The sequence below is a fragment of the Nilaparvata lugens genome, chromosome 5, assembly GCF_014356525.2.
Source record: "Nilaparvata lugens isolate BPH chromosome 5, ASM1435652v1, whole genome shotgun sequence".
In the NCBI taxonomy this organism is placed as follows: domain Eukaryota; kingdom Metazoa; phylum Arthropoda; class Insecta; order Hemiptera; family Delphacidae; genus Nilaparvata; species Nilaparvata lugens.
Genome location: NC_052508.1, coordinates 66,587,243 through 66,602,343, shown reverse-complemented (window position 1 = coordinate 66,602,343; position 15,101 = coordinate 66,587,243). Strand labels below are relative to the sequence as shown.

At 34.3% G+C, this 15,101-nt stretch overlaps 1 protein-coding gene across 1 annotated transcript; it reads right to left on the bottom strand.

Annotated features, from left to right (window-relative positions):
- Window positions 1-3,882: 3,882 nt before the first annotated feature.
- Window positions 3,883-14,432, bottom strand: LOC111049561 (zinc finger protein 180). Its single transcript, XM_039429117.1, has 5 exons — window positions 14,199-14,432; window positions 10,531-10,666; window positions 9,643-9,737; window positions 6,619-6,736; window positions 3,883-5,615 (listed from the first exon to the last, which is right to left on the bottom strand). The coding sequence occupies exons 1-5, from the start codon at window positions 14,208-14,210 to the stop codon at window positions 4,771-4,773; spliced, it is 1,206 nt and encodes a 401-aa protein (XP_039285051.1). The 5' UTR covers window positions 14,211-14,432; the 3' UTR covers window positions 3,883-4,770.
- Window positions 14,433-15,101: the final 669 nt, after the last annotated feature.

The window sequence follows — 15,101 nt, the reverse complement described above, 5'->3', positions numbered from 1 at the left end:
GGGGATAGATATCGGTCAAAATACCGATATATCAAATTTCTCGATATTTCGCTCCCGATATATTAGGTGGATATCGATACTACTGATTTTTTAAAAATAAACTTTTTATAATACTAGCAGGTAACCCGTGATTTGCACCGGGAAAATTTTGTTGCGTGTTGTAAAATACTATTACCATAGAGAAAAAATAGTGTAAGGAGATACAGGGGTGCCCACAGCATGTTTTAATGTCGCAAGTTGCGACATGAGGCTGAATTTTGGGGGGGATTTTTGAAAAAACTAGGGAAAATGGGGGGGACTTTTCAATATACAGATTTTAAGTACCTAGCTACCTAAATGGATACCAAATTTTGAGAATTTTGGGGGGAATTTTTCAACTTGGACCATTGGGGGGATGGGCACCCCTGAGTACGGTAGATATCCCATGGTAAAAGATACTTGATGTCATAACTAAATAAAATTTTATGCATTTGTGATTCAAACTTTACACAATAATAAAAGCTCAACAACTGAGCTTTCTTTAAAACAGGGCTTTGATTAAGGCCTAATAATTGGTAGCATGGGAAATCATTAAATGAAAGGTTATGGGCTCGAGATTTAATGTTTTCTTTGCTAAACATTTGTTGTTGAAGATTATCCACTTTAATTTCGATAAATTAATAGATAATTATTTTATTTCTTGATGTTTTATGACATAAAGGTAATAGCATAGAGAAACAATAGCATTTAGGTAGATATCCCATGGTATAGTGCTTTTATGTCACACAGCTTCACGGGAGATAACAGTAAAAGTTGCGACATAAAAGCACTATACCACGGTATATCTACCTAAATGCTATTGTTTCTCTATGCTAATTCCTTATGTCATAAAACATCAAGAAATAAAATAATTATTTATTAATTTATCGAAATTAAATTGGATAATCTTCAACAACAAATCTTTAGCAAAGTAAACATGAAATCTCGAGCCCACAACCTTTCATTCATTGATTTCCCATGCTACCAATTAGGCCTACATCAAAGCCCTGTTTGAAAGAAAGCTCAGTTGAGCCTTTATTATTGTGTAAAGTTTGAATCACAAATGCATTAAATTTTATTTAGTTATGACAAGTATTTTTTACAAGTAGATTTTACATCAACTTTCTTTTGTTAATGTCTGTCTGCCTATGTGTATTGTCTTTTTATAGTACATACAGTGCGGTCCACGTTATAATGACAGTATTTGATCAACTCTGGTTTTGCTATCCTTGTCTATCATTCGACAAAGCCGGTGGTACTATGCTTTTCTAGGTCCACAACAATGCCAATTAAGTTTTTGAGAGCGTAGAAATATAATTAATGCGGAGAATTGGCATCGCTATTCTTTTATCTTCATCCACTGCCATTATAACGTGAACCTCACTATAGGCAGATACGCGTAATTATTATTACTATTTTATTATAATAAGTGATAGGAGTAGTTGCTATGCTATTAGTAAGTACTGTATTACTAATTTAGGTCTTTTTTACTCACCAATATAGAGCAAACTATGAAATTCTATGGATTCACAGTGACCTATAGTGAGATCAACGTTATTGACAGTGATTAGTGTTTGATTAGCATTGGTATTGATTTGCTTGCTTTTTCGCTTTGCTCTGTTGCCAGATCGTCTATTAACAATAAACAGTTAATATTACATCAATAAACCTGTTTCAGCTACCGTCTATAGAAGGCATTAACAAGACAGAGGCAACGGCAACGCGTTGATCTCCTATCTTTCTTCACTGCAATTATAACGTGGACCTCACTATAGACCTACAGAATGGTAAAAATTATAAAAACAACTGAATATTAATTTTCTAAAGATAATTTGACAATGGGTATTAAATCAAATCAACGTTTATTGTAATAAATCATACAATATGTTAAGACAATCGTCATTATTCATTAATAAGTTACAAAGTTGAAGAAAACTTAACTATCACAGCCAAACACTACACCAACTACACACAACAGTTTATACATAATTAAAATAACTTTAAACTAGAGCAATTAATATGGTACACTATTACAACATAGTAATGATAATGGTATTATACAACAAATGTTACTATAAACGTATATATACTAAATGTATATGTTTTTCTGGCAAGTGGCAAAAAAAATGAGAACAAAATTCACACTCATGAAGTCTACACAAAAAATTCATTCCGAATACAGGAATTTTTCTACAAGAACTTCTTTTATTTAAGATTTGAAAAGTTTGATGTCTATGAGTCTTACCTCTAGAGAAAGTTCATCAAGGCTGTTCAGTACACTTCTTTTATTTAAATTGGATAATCTTTTTCAATATAATTGTTAAGATCATTATAATAGTGAGAAAAAGTGGCAACTGAAATTTTTAAGTGGTCTAATAAGCGAATTATGGGTTGTTGAAGTGCTAAATTTCCATATTCCGTTTTCTTTCCAGATCATAAACGGTTTCGACTATATTATTAGAACTTCTCTTGAAAATTCAAAAAATGTATCTTCCCAAACTAAAACATTTTATTCCCCATATCGTTCATAAATAAAAAGTAGCATTTTAAAATTAACATTGTAAATTCGATAACTTGTTTATTTTTGCATTAATCGCGAAAAAACGCATATTAGAACAAAGCCAATGATATTCTGAATGTATTGAATAAAACTCCAATGGAAAATTTGAAACCGTTTATGATCTGGAAAGAAAACGGAATTTAGCAATTCAACAACCCATAACTCGCTTATATTAGACCACTTAAAAATTTTAGTTGCCACTTTTTCTCAATCTTATAATGATCTTAACAATTATATTGAAAAAGATTATCCTATTTAAATGAAAATAAAAAGGTGTACCAAACAGCCTTAAACAATTTATAGACATATAATGCCAATTTATATCAGTGCTTGCATGTTGGTGGAAACCAAGTCTTACGTTCTGCTTACCGCTTGTGGAATAATTATGTACATCAGCATTTATATTATATTTACTCGAGTTTTTCTTCATGTAAGTTGAAAATGTACTAAAAACATAAGCCCTGGCCCTCACAATGTGCGACCTGAGTAAGGCTTTTGATTGCGTGCCACACGATTTACTCATCAAAAACCTTGAAATGTATGCCATGAAAGGGACTGTGCTAAAAACAATTGAAAACTACTTGCAGAATAGAATGCGAGCTATTTCAATAAAGGGAGCTACTTAAAGAATCAGGGGAATAGAGCATGGTGTTCCACAGGGTTCAGTGTTGGGACCCTTGCTGTTTATTCTTCTCATGAATGATTCCACGGCAAACGAGGAAGCAGTGATTTTTGCAGATGACACTACAATAACAGCTAGAGGTGCAACAAGTGATGAGACAGATGAGACAAATGCAAGATCTGCAAGAACTACCATGTGACGCTAGAAGTTTGCTGTAAGTTGTGTGATTCTGTATGATTTAGTAAATAAATAAATACATAAAAAAGTAGTTCTCAACAGACTTGAGCTGAATGAGGACGAAACAAACACCAGCATTTGCTCACTCCTCAGGGTGAATGGCAGGCTGAGATGGAATCACCATGTGTCGGAAGAGTGCCAAAAGCTATAGCAGGATATACTAATATACCTGCTAAGAAAGCTCAGACACGTGGTAGGCAGGGAGAGTGTGGTGGTTTCATACCACTCACTCTTTCACAGCCACCTCATGTATGGACTGATCCTGTGGGGACATATGCCAGCAGCAAAGGATGTGCTGCTCCAAAAAAGAGCACTCCGTAAAATCACTTTCTCTGCAAGTAAGGACCACTGTAAACCTCTCTTCAAGGTAAATAGAAATACAAATCTCAGTACCCTTTTTTGAATTATTTTATCACAACATGTTTCAACATTCATGTCATTATTGATGCCAAAAATGGCATGAACGTTGAAACATGTTGTGATAAAATAATTCAAAAAAGGGTACTGAGATTTGTATTTCTATTTATATTACAAGTAGCCCTAAACAGAAAAAAGACTCTCAAGGGTATGGGGATCCTCACCATCTAGAGCCAGTACGTGTTGTGCTCACTCACACATCTGATGGACAACCAGGAAGCCTGGACGAGAGGAGGTGAAATCCACAGCCACAATACTCGCCGAGCTACTGACCTTGAGGCATCCCACACAAGACCTACGCAGCACCTACAACGGCTATCCAGCAGCAGCCATTTGGATGTTCAACAGGCTGCCCAGTGAAGTGAGAAATTTACCATGAAATAAATTGCTTAGCACAGTGAAGCAGAAGTTAAACGACAAGAAACTCTACTCATTTGCTGAGCTTGAGGATGAGCCCCATTTTTTTGAAGCAAATCTACTTCAACGACTAGCCAGAATAGCAAATTTGTGATTGCTTGTATGTTTTTTGACGATGTCATGCATTATTGTTTTTAATGTTCTGACAATAAACGAATCTTGAATTGCTAACAACCAACAGTGTTCGTGACACTGTCTATCTGAAATCCCCAGTCTTCGACAACGACAACTAGTATCAAGTAAACAAATACGAGTATATCAAGTATCTAGTATATACATATAGAGATGGGAGAGTCTGAACAATTTTTGGAAAAATGGTTAGCAAGTGGCAAGTGGTGGTGCATGGTGCATGACAAATAATTCGTATAGCTTTTTTTGTAGTCTGAGAGGTGTGATGGCCATTGAGCAATTTCCCCATAGGTGAATGCCATAGGCTAAGTGAAAGCCATCTTGTCATTGTTGCATATTGTTTAGTCACGACTAAAAGGTTTTTAGTCTTTTAACTCTTTGATGCTTTTTCATTGTTTGTAGTTTGAGCATCTGTGGCTTTTTTGCCAGTGTGTTTTCTCCGATGACATCTCATAACATTTGAACGAGCAGTTTTGAAATCACAAAATTCACAGTTGAATTTCTTTTTGCCTGTATGTATTTTCTTAACATGAGATTTCAAACCACTTGGTTGCGTGCATGAAAAGCTACAAAATTCACAACTGTAGGGTTTTTCACCGGTATGTGTTCTCATATGAAATACCATACGACCTGATTGTGAGCATGAATAACTGCACAGTTCACAGCTATAAGGTTTTTCGCCGGTATGGGTTCTCATATGCACTTTTAAATCACTTGATTGTGAGCTTGTATAGTCACAGTATTCACATTTTATGAGTTCCTTGCCAATATTATGAGTTTTGTACAAATGATTTTTCAAACTACATGAACGAGCACATGTGTAGTCACAAAGTTCACAACTGAAATGCTTTTTGTCTGAGTGTGTTCTACGGTGTCCTTTCAAATTACTCAACTGTGAACATTTAAAATCACAAATTTCACAGCTGTAGGGTTTTTCGCCTGTATGTTTCCTCATATGCACTTTCAACTTACCAGCGTCAATGCATGCATAGTTGCAAAATTCACAGCAAAACGGTTTTTCTTTTGTATGTGTTCGAAGATGCACTTTCAAATGACTTCTATGTAAAGTTTTATATTCACAGTGATCACACCAGAAAGGCTTTTCTCCAGTATGTTTTATGAAGTCTTTTCCCATGTTTTGAATACCGCTAGTTTTATAGTTACTCAATGTGATGTAGTCCTGTTCTTCTGAACATTCTTCAGCCTGTTCCTCCCCTGCAAACACACATACCAAACGAAATTAAAACTGTGAATGGTAAATTATTAAAATTACTAATGAAATATTTCAATAAGACTACTTGATTTGTTAATTGGTACTATGAATTTATTTCTTTATTAATTATCAAAGTTACATATCTGTGTTACTGAATGAAAAAGACTAAGAAATTGTCAAAAACCACAGATTTATTGATACTTAGAAAGACCGGTTTCGGTTATTACACCATTGTCAATCTCTGATAAACTAAAACTAAATACAAGAGCAGCAGAATTTATACTAGTAGGCGAGTACTGCTATTGGTCAAGGGCATGAACGCCTGCCATTGGCCCAGCTAAACAGTCTCCTCCCACTCAACGGTGTGACAAAATGGCGGCTTAAGCAACATGGCGATTAAGTATCATGGCGATTCTGTTGCTTAAGCCGCCATTTTGTCACACCGTTGAGTGGGAGGAGACTGTCTAGCTGGGCCAATGGCAGGCGTTCATGCCATTATAACATGGACCTCACTATAGCAAGTTGAATGATATTTTACTATGAAAAGAGTAACTGAATGTGAAATCACGTCTGGAATCTGGAACACTCAACAACAAACTTTATGGAAAGCCAAAGCCCGGTTGCACAAAAGCTGATTAAATTTTAGTCGTGATTAATTTCAATATAACCAATCAGAGGCGCCTTCTTTTCAAAGAGCCTTTTTTGATTGGAATTAATGGCGATTAAAATTGAACCACCTTTTGTCCAACCGGTTCCAAGAGTTATAAGAATCTTGTAAATGTGCTTTTGTAATTAACAATTACATTCAAAGTTTAAATTCATGAACAAGATAAAAAATATAATACTACATAAATTTGGAACGTTCATCATAAAACTTATCTTTTTATAAACAGTTCGTTGCCAAAACAGACACCTCGACAACCGTGCTCACATGATAAGTATCCATGTAGGGATAGCCTACATCAAGAATGAAAAATTGAGCAATAATGATGAGATAAATCTTACATTGCGTTCCTTGATCTATTAATACTTGTAGAAATTGTCCTGCAGGCTGTGGGCCCTCATCATCATCATCATCATCATCATTGCACTCTGCCACTGGGTTTTCTCCATCTGTTGTCATCTGCAAATATTGATATCACAACAGAATTAAAAAACTGTTAAAACATATAAACAGTTGCACCATTATAAAATGAAATAGCGTTTTATAAGCAGCTTTTGGCCGTTTTCATACACAACGATTATGCGACGACACATATATCCTTTCACATATATACCGATATGTGTAATCTCAAGTCACAGCATCAACAACTGGGTCGTATGAATAAAAACTGAGCATATGCTCATGAGCACGAGCATGGAGCATAAGGTTTTGCTCATGAGCATTAGGTAGAAGATCATTTCTATGAAAGTAGAAGCGTCATATTTGTTTTCAAAAATCATATTAATATAGTTCCTTGGAACTTATAACTTGCCACCGGAACACAAACAGTAGGCCACCTATAGTGAGGTCCACGTTATAATGGTAGTGGAGAAGGATAAATGAACAGCGTTGCCGATTCTCTGCCTTGTCATTGCCTTCTATAGAGAATAGCTGATACCGGTATATCTGATATTTAAACAATTTAAAAAAGTGTACCTCGAGTTTTTATTTTTATTTCTATTCAAAAGTCGCCCCAACGAAAAAAGACAACTGATATACACTGTTCATTCTTGTTCAAAATTAGTTATTTGTATATCTAGATTGAAAAGTGCTGTTTTTTCTCCCTGAGGGAGAAGTTTGAAGCCCGAGGCGAAGCCGAGGGCAACAATTTTCCTGAGGGAGAAAAAACATTTTTCACTCGTGATATACACAACATTTTTCCTCCACCTACATTTTTATAAAAACTGCTAATAAAATAATTTTTAAATCGTATGTGACCAAGCAATGTGTTACAACATAACCTAAAAAGTAAACAGGAACAGCTGGCTTGTAATCACAGTTCTCCGACAGCACTATCTGTCGGCTAAAGTTGTAACAACAATGACAGCCAAAACTACAGCTATGATGAAGTTCCCCTTTCAAATTTGATTAGTTAATAAGTAATATTCGTTGGCTGATATTTTGAATAACATGGAATAAAAGAAAAAATATATACATTTTTTTTAGTATAGTGATATGAAGTTTGTAATAATAATTTCAGCATACAAACATAAATTTTATATATCGATCAAATGTCTGGTTGAGGTATTGAATTTAGTTGGTTTAATGACTACTCTATATGCTTCCTCATCTGAGCTTAGACCTTCTGACCTATTCCAAATGTACGTTTTTAAAATAGAGATGCTTCCCATGTTATTTAAATGGAGTCACTTTTACTCCCTAGGGAGTTTTCTGTTTTTTAGTACCGAGAGCGAAAAAGTGACACTTTAGTATCATGTTTCAGGGAGTAAAGTAAGTACTTTTGACAGTAGGTGGAGGAAAAATAAATTTTCATATTAGAGATTAAATATTCTGCTGATTAATTATATTTCTACATTGTTAAGAAACGATCTGGCAAAGTTGCGGAGCTGGAGAAGGATAGCGCTATCTGCTTTTCAGAATAATAGACAAAGATACCAAAACCAATATTAATCAAATATTGCCATTATAACGTGGACTTCACTGTAGTGCCCGGTTTCACCAAGCTCGGTCGACCCCTATGATCAAATAGGAAACAGTTTTAGGGTACAAACACACTGAAAGCGGAGCGGAGCGTGGCGTTGAGGAGCGTTGTGAACAATTTCATGTTAAGTAATGAGCTGCAACACACTGGAAGCGTCTACTCGCAGAGCGGAGCGTGGCGTCAAACTTTGGAACAAGCTGATTTGTTTTTTTGGGGCGTCTACTAGCGGAGCGTCAAAGTGCGGGTGCCCTACTAATGCACATACTAGTGGTCTACTCTTGTATATAAATAATGCACTTGTTCTACTACATTTCCCCACTATCTAGTACACTAGTATATTTAATGTTTGCCCAAATTCCCCTGTAATGTGTAGGCCTATTATTTGTTTATTCAAAAGAGAAAACTCATCTATCGCACTTTGAAATCAAAAGTAATTCTATTTTAGTCCATTTCATTCAAATTTCTATGAAATATGAATACCTTAGTGATATTACAAGCCTTTCTTCAGCAGATATTGGATTCCTCCAATATGTGACTTGTTTTTTCAAGTCAGGCTTCACTCTCGTCAAAATATAATCAAAAGTTGAAGTTGACATTCGCATGTACTCGAAAAATCGGGACTTATGCTTTCTTAACACATTAAACAGAGATGGTGATATTCACCTAATAGACGACGATCTAAGTTAATTTCATTAACCCACTCTGTCCTAGCTGGGTTAGCTAATATCCAATACTTTAAGTAATTATTCTCACAAAGTAATGTCCGTGCAAACTAGACAACGCCATTTTCTAGGCCCTTGACGTTCAGACGCTTCCTGTGTGTATTATGAACGCTCTGACCACGCCATGCCACGCTCCGCTCCGCTTCCAGTGTGGACAAGAAATGTATGATTTCTATGGCTGTAAGAACTATCAATAACTGCAGTGCTCATGTTCTAATGCATTGACAGAGGTTGGCCAAACTGGGCATATGAGTCCAATATTATACAACTTATATATTAATTTGAAGATCACAAAAAAATTAAAAAGATAGAAATAAACTGATGACAATTTCAAATAATTTGAACGGCTACTGGCAACTATAGTGAGACCCACTATATAATGGCAGTGTAAAAAGATAAGAGAACAGTGTTGCTGATTCTTTGCCTTGTTGCCACTGCCTTCCTATAGAGGATAGCTAATACCGGTATATTTGATGTAATAATATTAACTGTTCATTCTTGTTAAAAATTATGGACAAGAATAAGCAATACCAATGTTAATCAAATACTGCCATTATAACGTGGACCTAACTGTAGCTCGAGCAACACAGCTTCATAAGACATATTGATTATACCAAGTAATGATTTCTAGTGTATTATTAATAGCTGTTCTGTCCACCTACTTCTGTTGCATTAATTTGACCAGTTGTGCTGCAGATAGGAGGAATCATATCCAGTTTGTCGTTAACAGGACTGCAATCATCAGCTTCTTGCTCAACTGCAAACATAAAAAAATCGAATTATACATTGTTAGATCAGAGTAAAGATGAAATTATAATATTTTATATAATGCAAATTATCCTATTATATTAAACGAGCAATTTCTGTATATATGTTTACATTTTTATAAATGGTTATATGGTGGTTATTTATGTTTCAACGGATCTCGAAAACGGCTCTAACGATTTTTACGAAATTTAGAATATAGTAGGTTTATGATATAAAAATTTGATTGCACTAGGTCTCATCCGTGGCAAAACTTGCAGAAGGACATGAAAAGGATAATTCATCCTTGGAAAAACAGATGATAATTTCGTCGTCTGTCGATAACAGAAGATGCGTGTGCATGTTTTTTGGAGATCAGCTGTGTAATCAATTAGCTTACCGTATCTCGCTAGAAATCTAGAAATTTTAATTGACTCGATCAAAATAATCTGATTTTTTGACATGAGATAGTACTATATATTAATATATCCAAAGTTATTCATTATTTTACAGTTCTAAGTGATTAGTGAGTGTTAATTTGTTATTCAATTTGGTTTGTAAACAATCTAAATTAGAACTTTTCTGTTTTCAAATATCTGGACTAGAAATTGGACCTGAATTCAAATGTATGGAACATAACCTCCTTTTTGGAACATTTATAGTGTATAAATAAAAATTCGGGGAAGAAACAGTTTTGGGCTGTGCATGTTAGTCCTTCTCCAATCATTTTAATGAATTGTGTTCTGTTTATCATTAAATAAATAAGGAGCGAAGCTCGGTGCCCCGATATTGAAAAAAAATCTTACAATGCGGTTCCTGCTTGATGATTACTTGACAGAATTCAGCTGCACATTGTTGGCCATCTTCTGCATCCTGTTCGATTGGTTCAATTGGCGACGTAGCATCGCTGCACTCCGGCGTTGGTTCATTAGCTGCCACTGTCTGAAATATTGACATAACAAAAAATTACAACATTTCCAACATAAGTAAAGATATACAGGTACAATGGCAAGCAAGCTTGTCTTATGCTGTTTGTGTTTTGTAAGACATGATCCACTTTTGTGTGAAACCAAACAAGCTCCAGTATTTACAGAGAATATAATAGAGATTTCAAAAGGGCGCGCCAAACTGCATGGATCGGCTCATGTCAGCCCATTGATATAGAAAATAAGATTAAGAAGAGCGAAGTCCGCTATGATGCCACTGCGCTAGTGTAGCTACCAGAAAAATCGGGCAAGAAGTCTGGTATTCGTATTCGTTGTGTAGAAGAAGAGCCTTTTTCAAATGTTAATATTTTTTTATTGAAGCAATAAAAAATATTCAAAGAATGGTAGTTTCATGCAGTGCTTATGGATGTACGAATCGGCATGCGCCAGATAAAGATATTTCTTTCCATACATAAGTATTTTTATATTTTCATCGGTCATGTTTCATGCAGGCGCCTAGTGCCAAATAGAATATCGTTTATTATTGTTTCCTTACAATTTTTATTTTGAGATATTTATTAAAAGAATTCAATAATGAGCATAGATATTATTGTCTACGTAATTAATTATATCAACATTAGTTAACTTTAACAGCATTAGTACCTAATTTAATCAAATGTTGCTCAACTGTGCTATTTTTCTGTAATCTATAACCATTCTCAGTTAATCTCGGACCTAGAATTTTTCTAATTATTTTCCTTTCTTCTTTCTTCAAATTTTCTAGATTAGCTTTCCTGTTGAGATTTAGGGTCTCACTGGCATATAGCATTGATGGCTTTATTACTGTATCATAACGGTTTATTATTATTATCTTATATAAAATATAGGAGTATAGAGTATAGTTAGGTAGGTACCTATACTTAAGTTGCAAAACGAATGAGAAACAGTTTCATGAAATATTGTGATAACGGTTAATTTATTATTATTTGCCATCTAATTAAATATACGGTAATATTAGCAATCTATAATTTTTGTTTTATTTTTCCCGTTCTTATAATATGTAGTTATTTATTATCTTATATTAAATATAGGAGTATAGAGTATAGTTAGGTACCTATACTTAGTTGCAAAACGAATGGAAACAGTTTCACGAAATATTGTGATAATGATTAATTTATTATTATTTGCCATCTAATAAAATATACAGTAATATCAGCGATCTATAATAAATGTTTTATTTTCCATATCCTAATTACAATAGAAAAATATTGTAAAAATGAGATTCATTTTCTAATAGAATGGATCAAAATCTGTAGTGAGGTAGGTTCACTAAATTAGATGTTTGGTCGAGTTAAAAATAATGTTCAATGATCAAATCATTGTATCATATAGTAATGGAAATGACGAAAAGTTGAAAAAAAATTATATTGAAATCCATCAAGTATGTCAAAAGATATAACGCAATGAAAGTCGATGTTTTCCCATATAAGTCTGCCTGGGCGCCTGACTTCTTGCCCGATTTTCAATGGCGACGAGAAATGAAAGAGGCATCACTCTTCCAAACGCTTGAAGGTATAGCTTAGTCATCTAACTATATATATCAATGTGTCAGCCATCCCATGGGAACACTAGCGGTGCACCATAAAAAGCTGGTTTTGGCAGCAATTTTGTAGTGCACCAGGGGCAGTGGATCTGGTCCTCCCAGAACCTACTCATTGACGAGTTTTTCTTTTTCTATCAAGGATATATCTGGCTTGCTACCGCTGGTCTTGATAAGGCGTTACCACATTTCAGTGTGAATGGCAAGACTAACGCAGCATTTTGGCAAGCCACTGGGTCACCGTGTGGAGTATGCAGTAAGCCTGCCACTAACGACAGGACATGCATGACACACATATCTTCCTACATAGCTATGAACAAAATTTTTTGAGGTTAGGTCTTTGTATCTTGATTTTTTTGTACATTTTCTTCGCTGCTCTTTTTGAGGTAGGTAAAATTTTAATTTTCCAGTGATTTATTCATTTTTATTAGTAGTTTATGTTATGTTAGAAGCTGCTGTTAAACAGCTGTTTTTTCCAAGCTTCACGCTGATAAATCATACATAATGAACAATAATAATATGAACATATGTGAAGGGTACAGAGAAAGAACGATCAGAGTCCAAAATTAAAAAAAACGTTTTTTTTTGTGCCATATGGTTCTTTTAGTAGGACACTATAGCCTCGTGCAATTCATACAGAGAAGTAACGCTCAGTGTCCCAGCAAAATGCAATTGAAATATTGGTATACACAGAACTAACGATCAGAGTCACTGGTGAACACAGAACTATCGGGCAGAGTCCAGACGCCAGCCGGCCAGTCAGCTTTGTTTGCGTAGCATTCCTGTCCCTACAGGCTTGCATGACTCATCTTCAGTTTGCTGTGAGTTGTTCACTTGTGCTGTTGTGTTTTTCTGTCTTCTGTGATGAGTGCTGATGGTAGTGATGGTGAGGGGGGGAGTAATGTGAATGTTAGTGAATCAAGAAAGAGACAAAGTCATGGAAGTATGTTTAAAGCAGCAAAGAAGCTGAGGGATACCACTTATGAAACAGGTGAGGACTGCCACTGCACACGCTTGAAGTGTTTCGAAAATGTTTTGAAAATTGAACGTGATTCACTGATTCGTCATTTCAACGATTTAGGAGATAGAAATTCCCAAAATTCTTTGTTGGCAGGCTTGATTAGTGTGAATACAGTTAAACGTAGGCGTCCAAGGAAAAATGAGCAAGATGCAAATTTGAATCACTTTTCATATGCTTACAAGGTGCATGTAAATAGGGAAGATTGTCTTGAAGACATTCCTGTTTGTTTCAATGGGTTTAGATCCATATTATCCAAAAAATTAAATCGTTATTTGTGGACTACAGTAATTTTTATTTCCAAAACCGTTTTGAAATACACAGAACTAACGATCAGAGTCCATACAAGCCTAACAAAAAGTTGTGTTCATTTACCATAATGTGAACAAAAAAATCGGATACACATAGGAAACAGTTATATATAAGTGTGTTGTTAATAAAAAAAAAGTTTGTGCAAGTATAGTTTAATATTTTTAAAGCCATAGCGTTTTAAAGTTTAGAAAGGCTCTCCTGAAAAATTGGTTTTCGTGACTATGATCGTTCTTTCTCTGTACCCTTCATGTGTAAACACACATCATATCGTAAGTAGCTAGCAACAACAAATACTAATACCACGGAGTAAAGAACACTCATTGTTTGTATTCTGTGCTAATACTATGAAGATATACCTTGAAGATATATACTTATAAAGGTTTACTTTGTATACACTTTTATTAGCTCAGCAACTCAAACATTTTTCTGTGTTTTTCATAAAATAACGTGCCCAAAGTCAACAATGTTGATCTACTACAGTAATACGAGTTAATTTTAATTCTACACAACTTTCTATAGTCTTGGCTTTAGTAATAGGCCTATTATTAGAAAGTTAAATAGAGATTATTAATTTTAGGTTAATCTATTGTAACAATAGAACTATCTGTAATAACTTACATTGTTATCCATTTTTACTTGGCAGATCCGAAATATGAAAAAGCAGGTCTGAGACAACAAAAAAGAACTGAGAACTCGTTCACAAATTTATAATAGTTATAGGTCAAAAAAGAATACACGATAAAAATTTTATCTTGTTTTTGAGCTAAAAGATATTTGGAATTGGAATGCTTCTCTGAACTTGGAAGATGGGTTACTCGGCACCTGAACTTGGAATGTTGATGTAGAAAGTTTTATATAACTAAAAACCATTAAAAATAACAGATAAACTTATAAGATTTAAAATCAATTATCAAAAAATTTTTTTGGTTTTTGAATAGCAATTTTCATTATTTTGATAACATTTTCAAACACTATGATCAAGTTGGCTTTTGATAAGCTCTTGGATAAGCCTTGAAGCTGATCTAACCGGCAAATTCAAAAACTGTAGGCTATGCTAATCATTAACTTGAATAATGGTATTTATAAAATATGTCCTTATTTCAAGTTTTTGATAATAGTTAATGATTGAGCTGCATCATTGATAGAGGAAATCTAATATTGTTATTGGGAATTAATATTTACTTAGTTTGGCTTCGAATATTATAAAAAGCAACCAACAACACAGATAGGTGCCTACCTCGCTATGTATGAAACCATCAAATTAATAATAAACTAAAATCTGATAAGATTTGTGTTAGCAAATAAAAATTAATGTAAGCAAGTTTATTTGAAAATACACCTAGAGTATTTACTTTACCACTACTTAATAATCTTGTAAATTAAATTTTATTAGTAGCCTATACCGTAGGCTTATTAGTAGCATTGCGCAGTTTTTTATAGACGGTTGAAACTGTCATTTTTCAACACTAAAATAATAAAATTGTAGACGAAATGAAGACTCACCTGAAATAGACCAAATAA

What these genes read in the sequence shown, in the direction of transcription:
- LOC111049561 (XM_039429117.1), bottom strand. An exon ending in GTCAAATTAATGCAACAGAA is followed by an intron (nt 6,737 to 9,642) that starts GTAGGTGGACAG and finishes CAATATTTGCAG; the next exon opens with ATGACAACAGATGGAGAAAA. An exon ending in AATAGATCAAGGAACGCAAT is followed by an intron (nt 5,616 to 6,618) that starts GTAAGATTTATC and finishes GTGTGTTTGCAG; the next exon opens with GGGAGGAACAGGCTGAAGAA.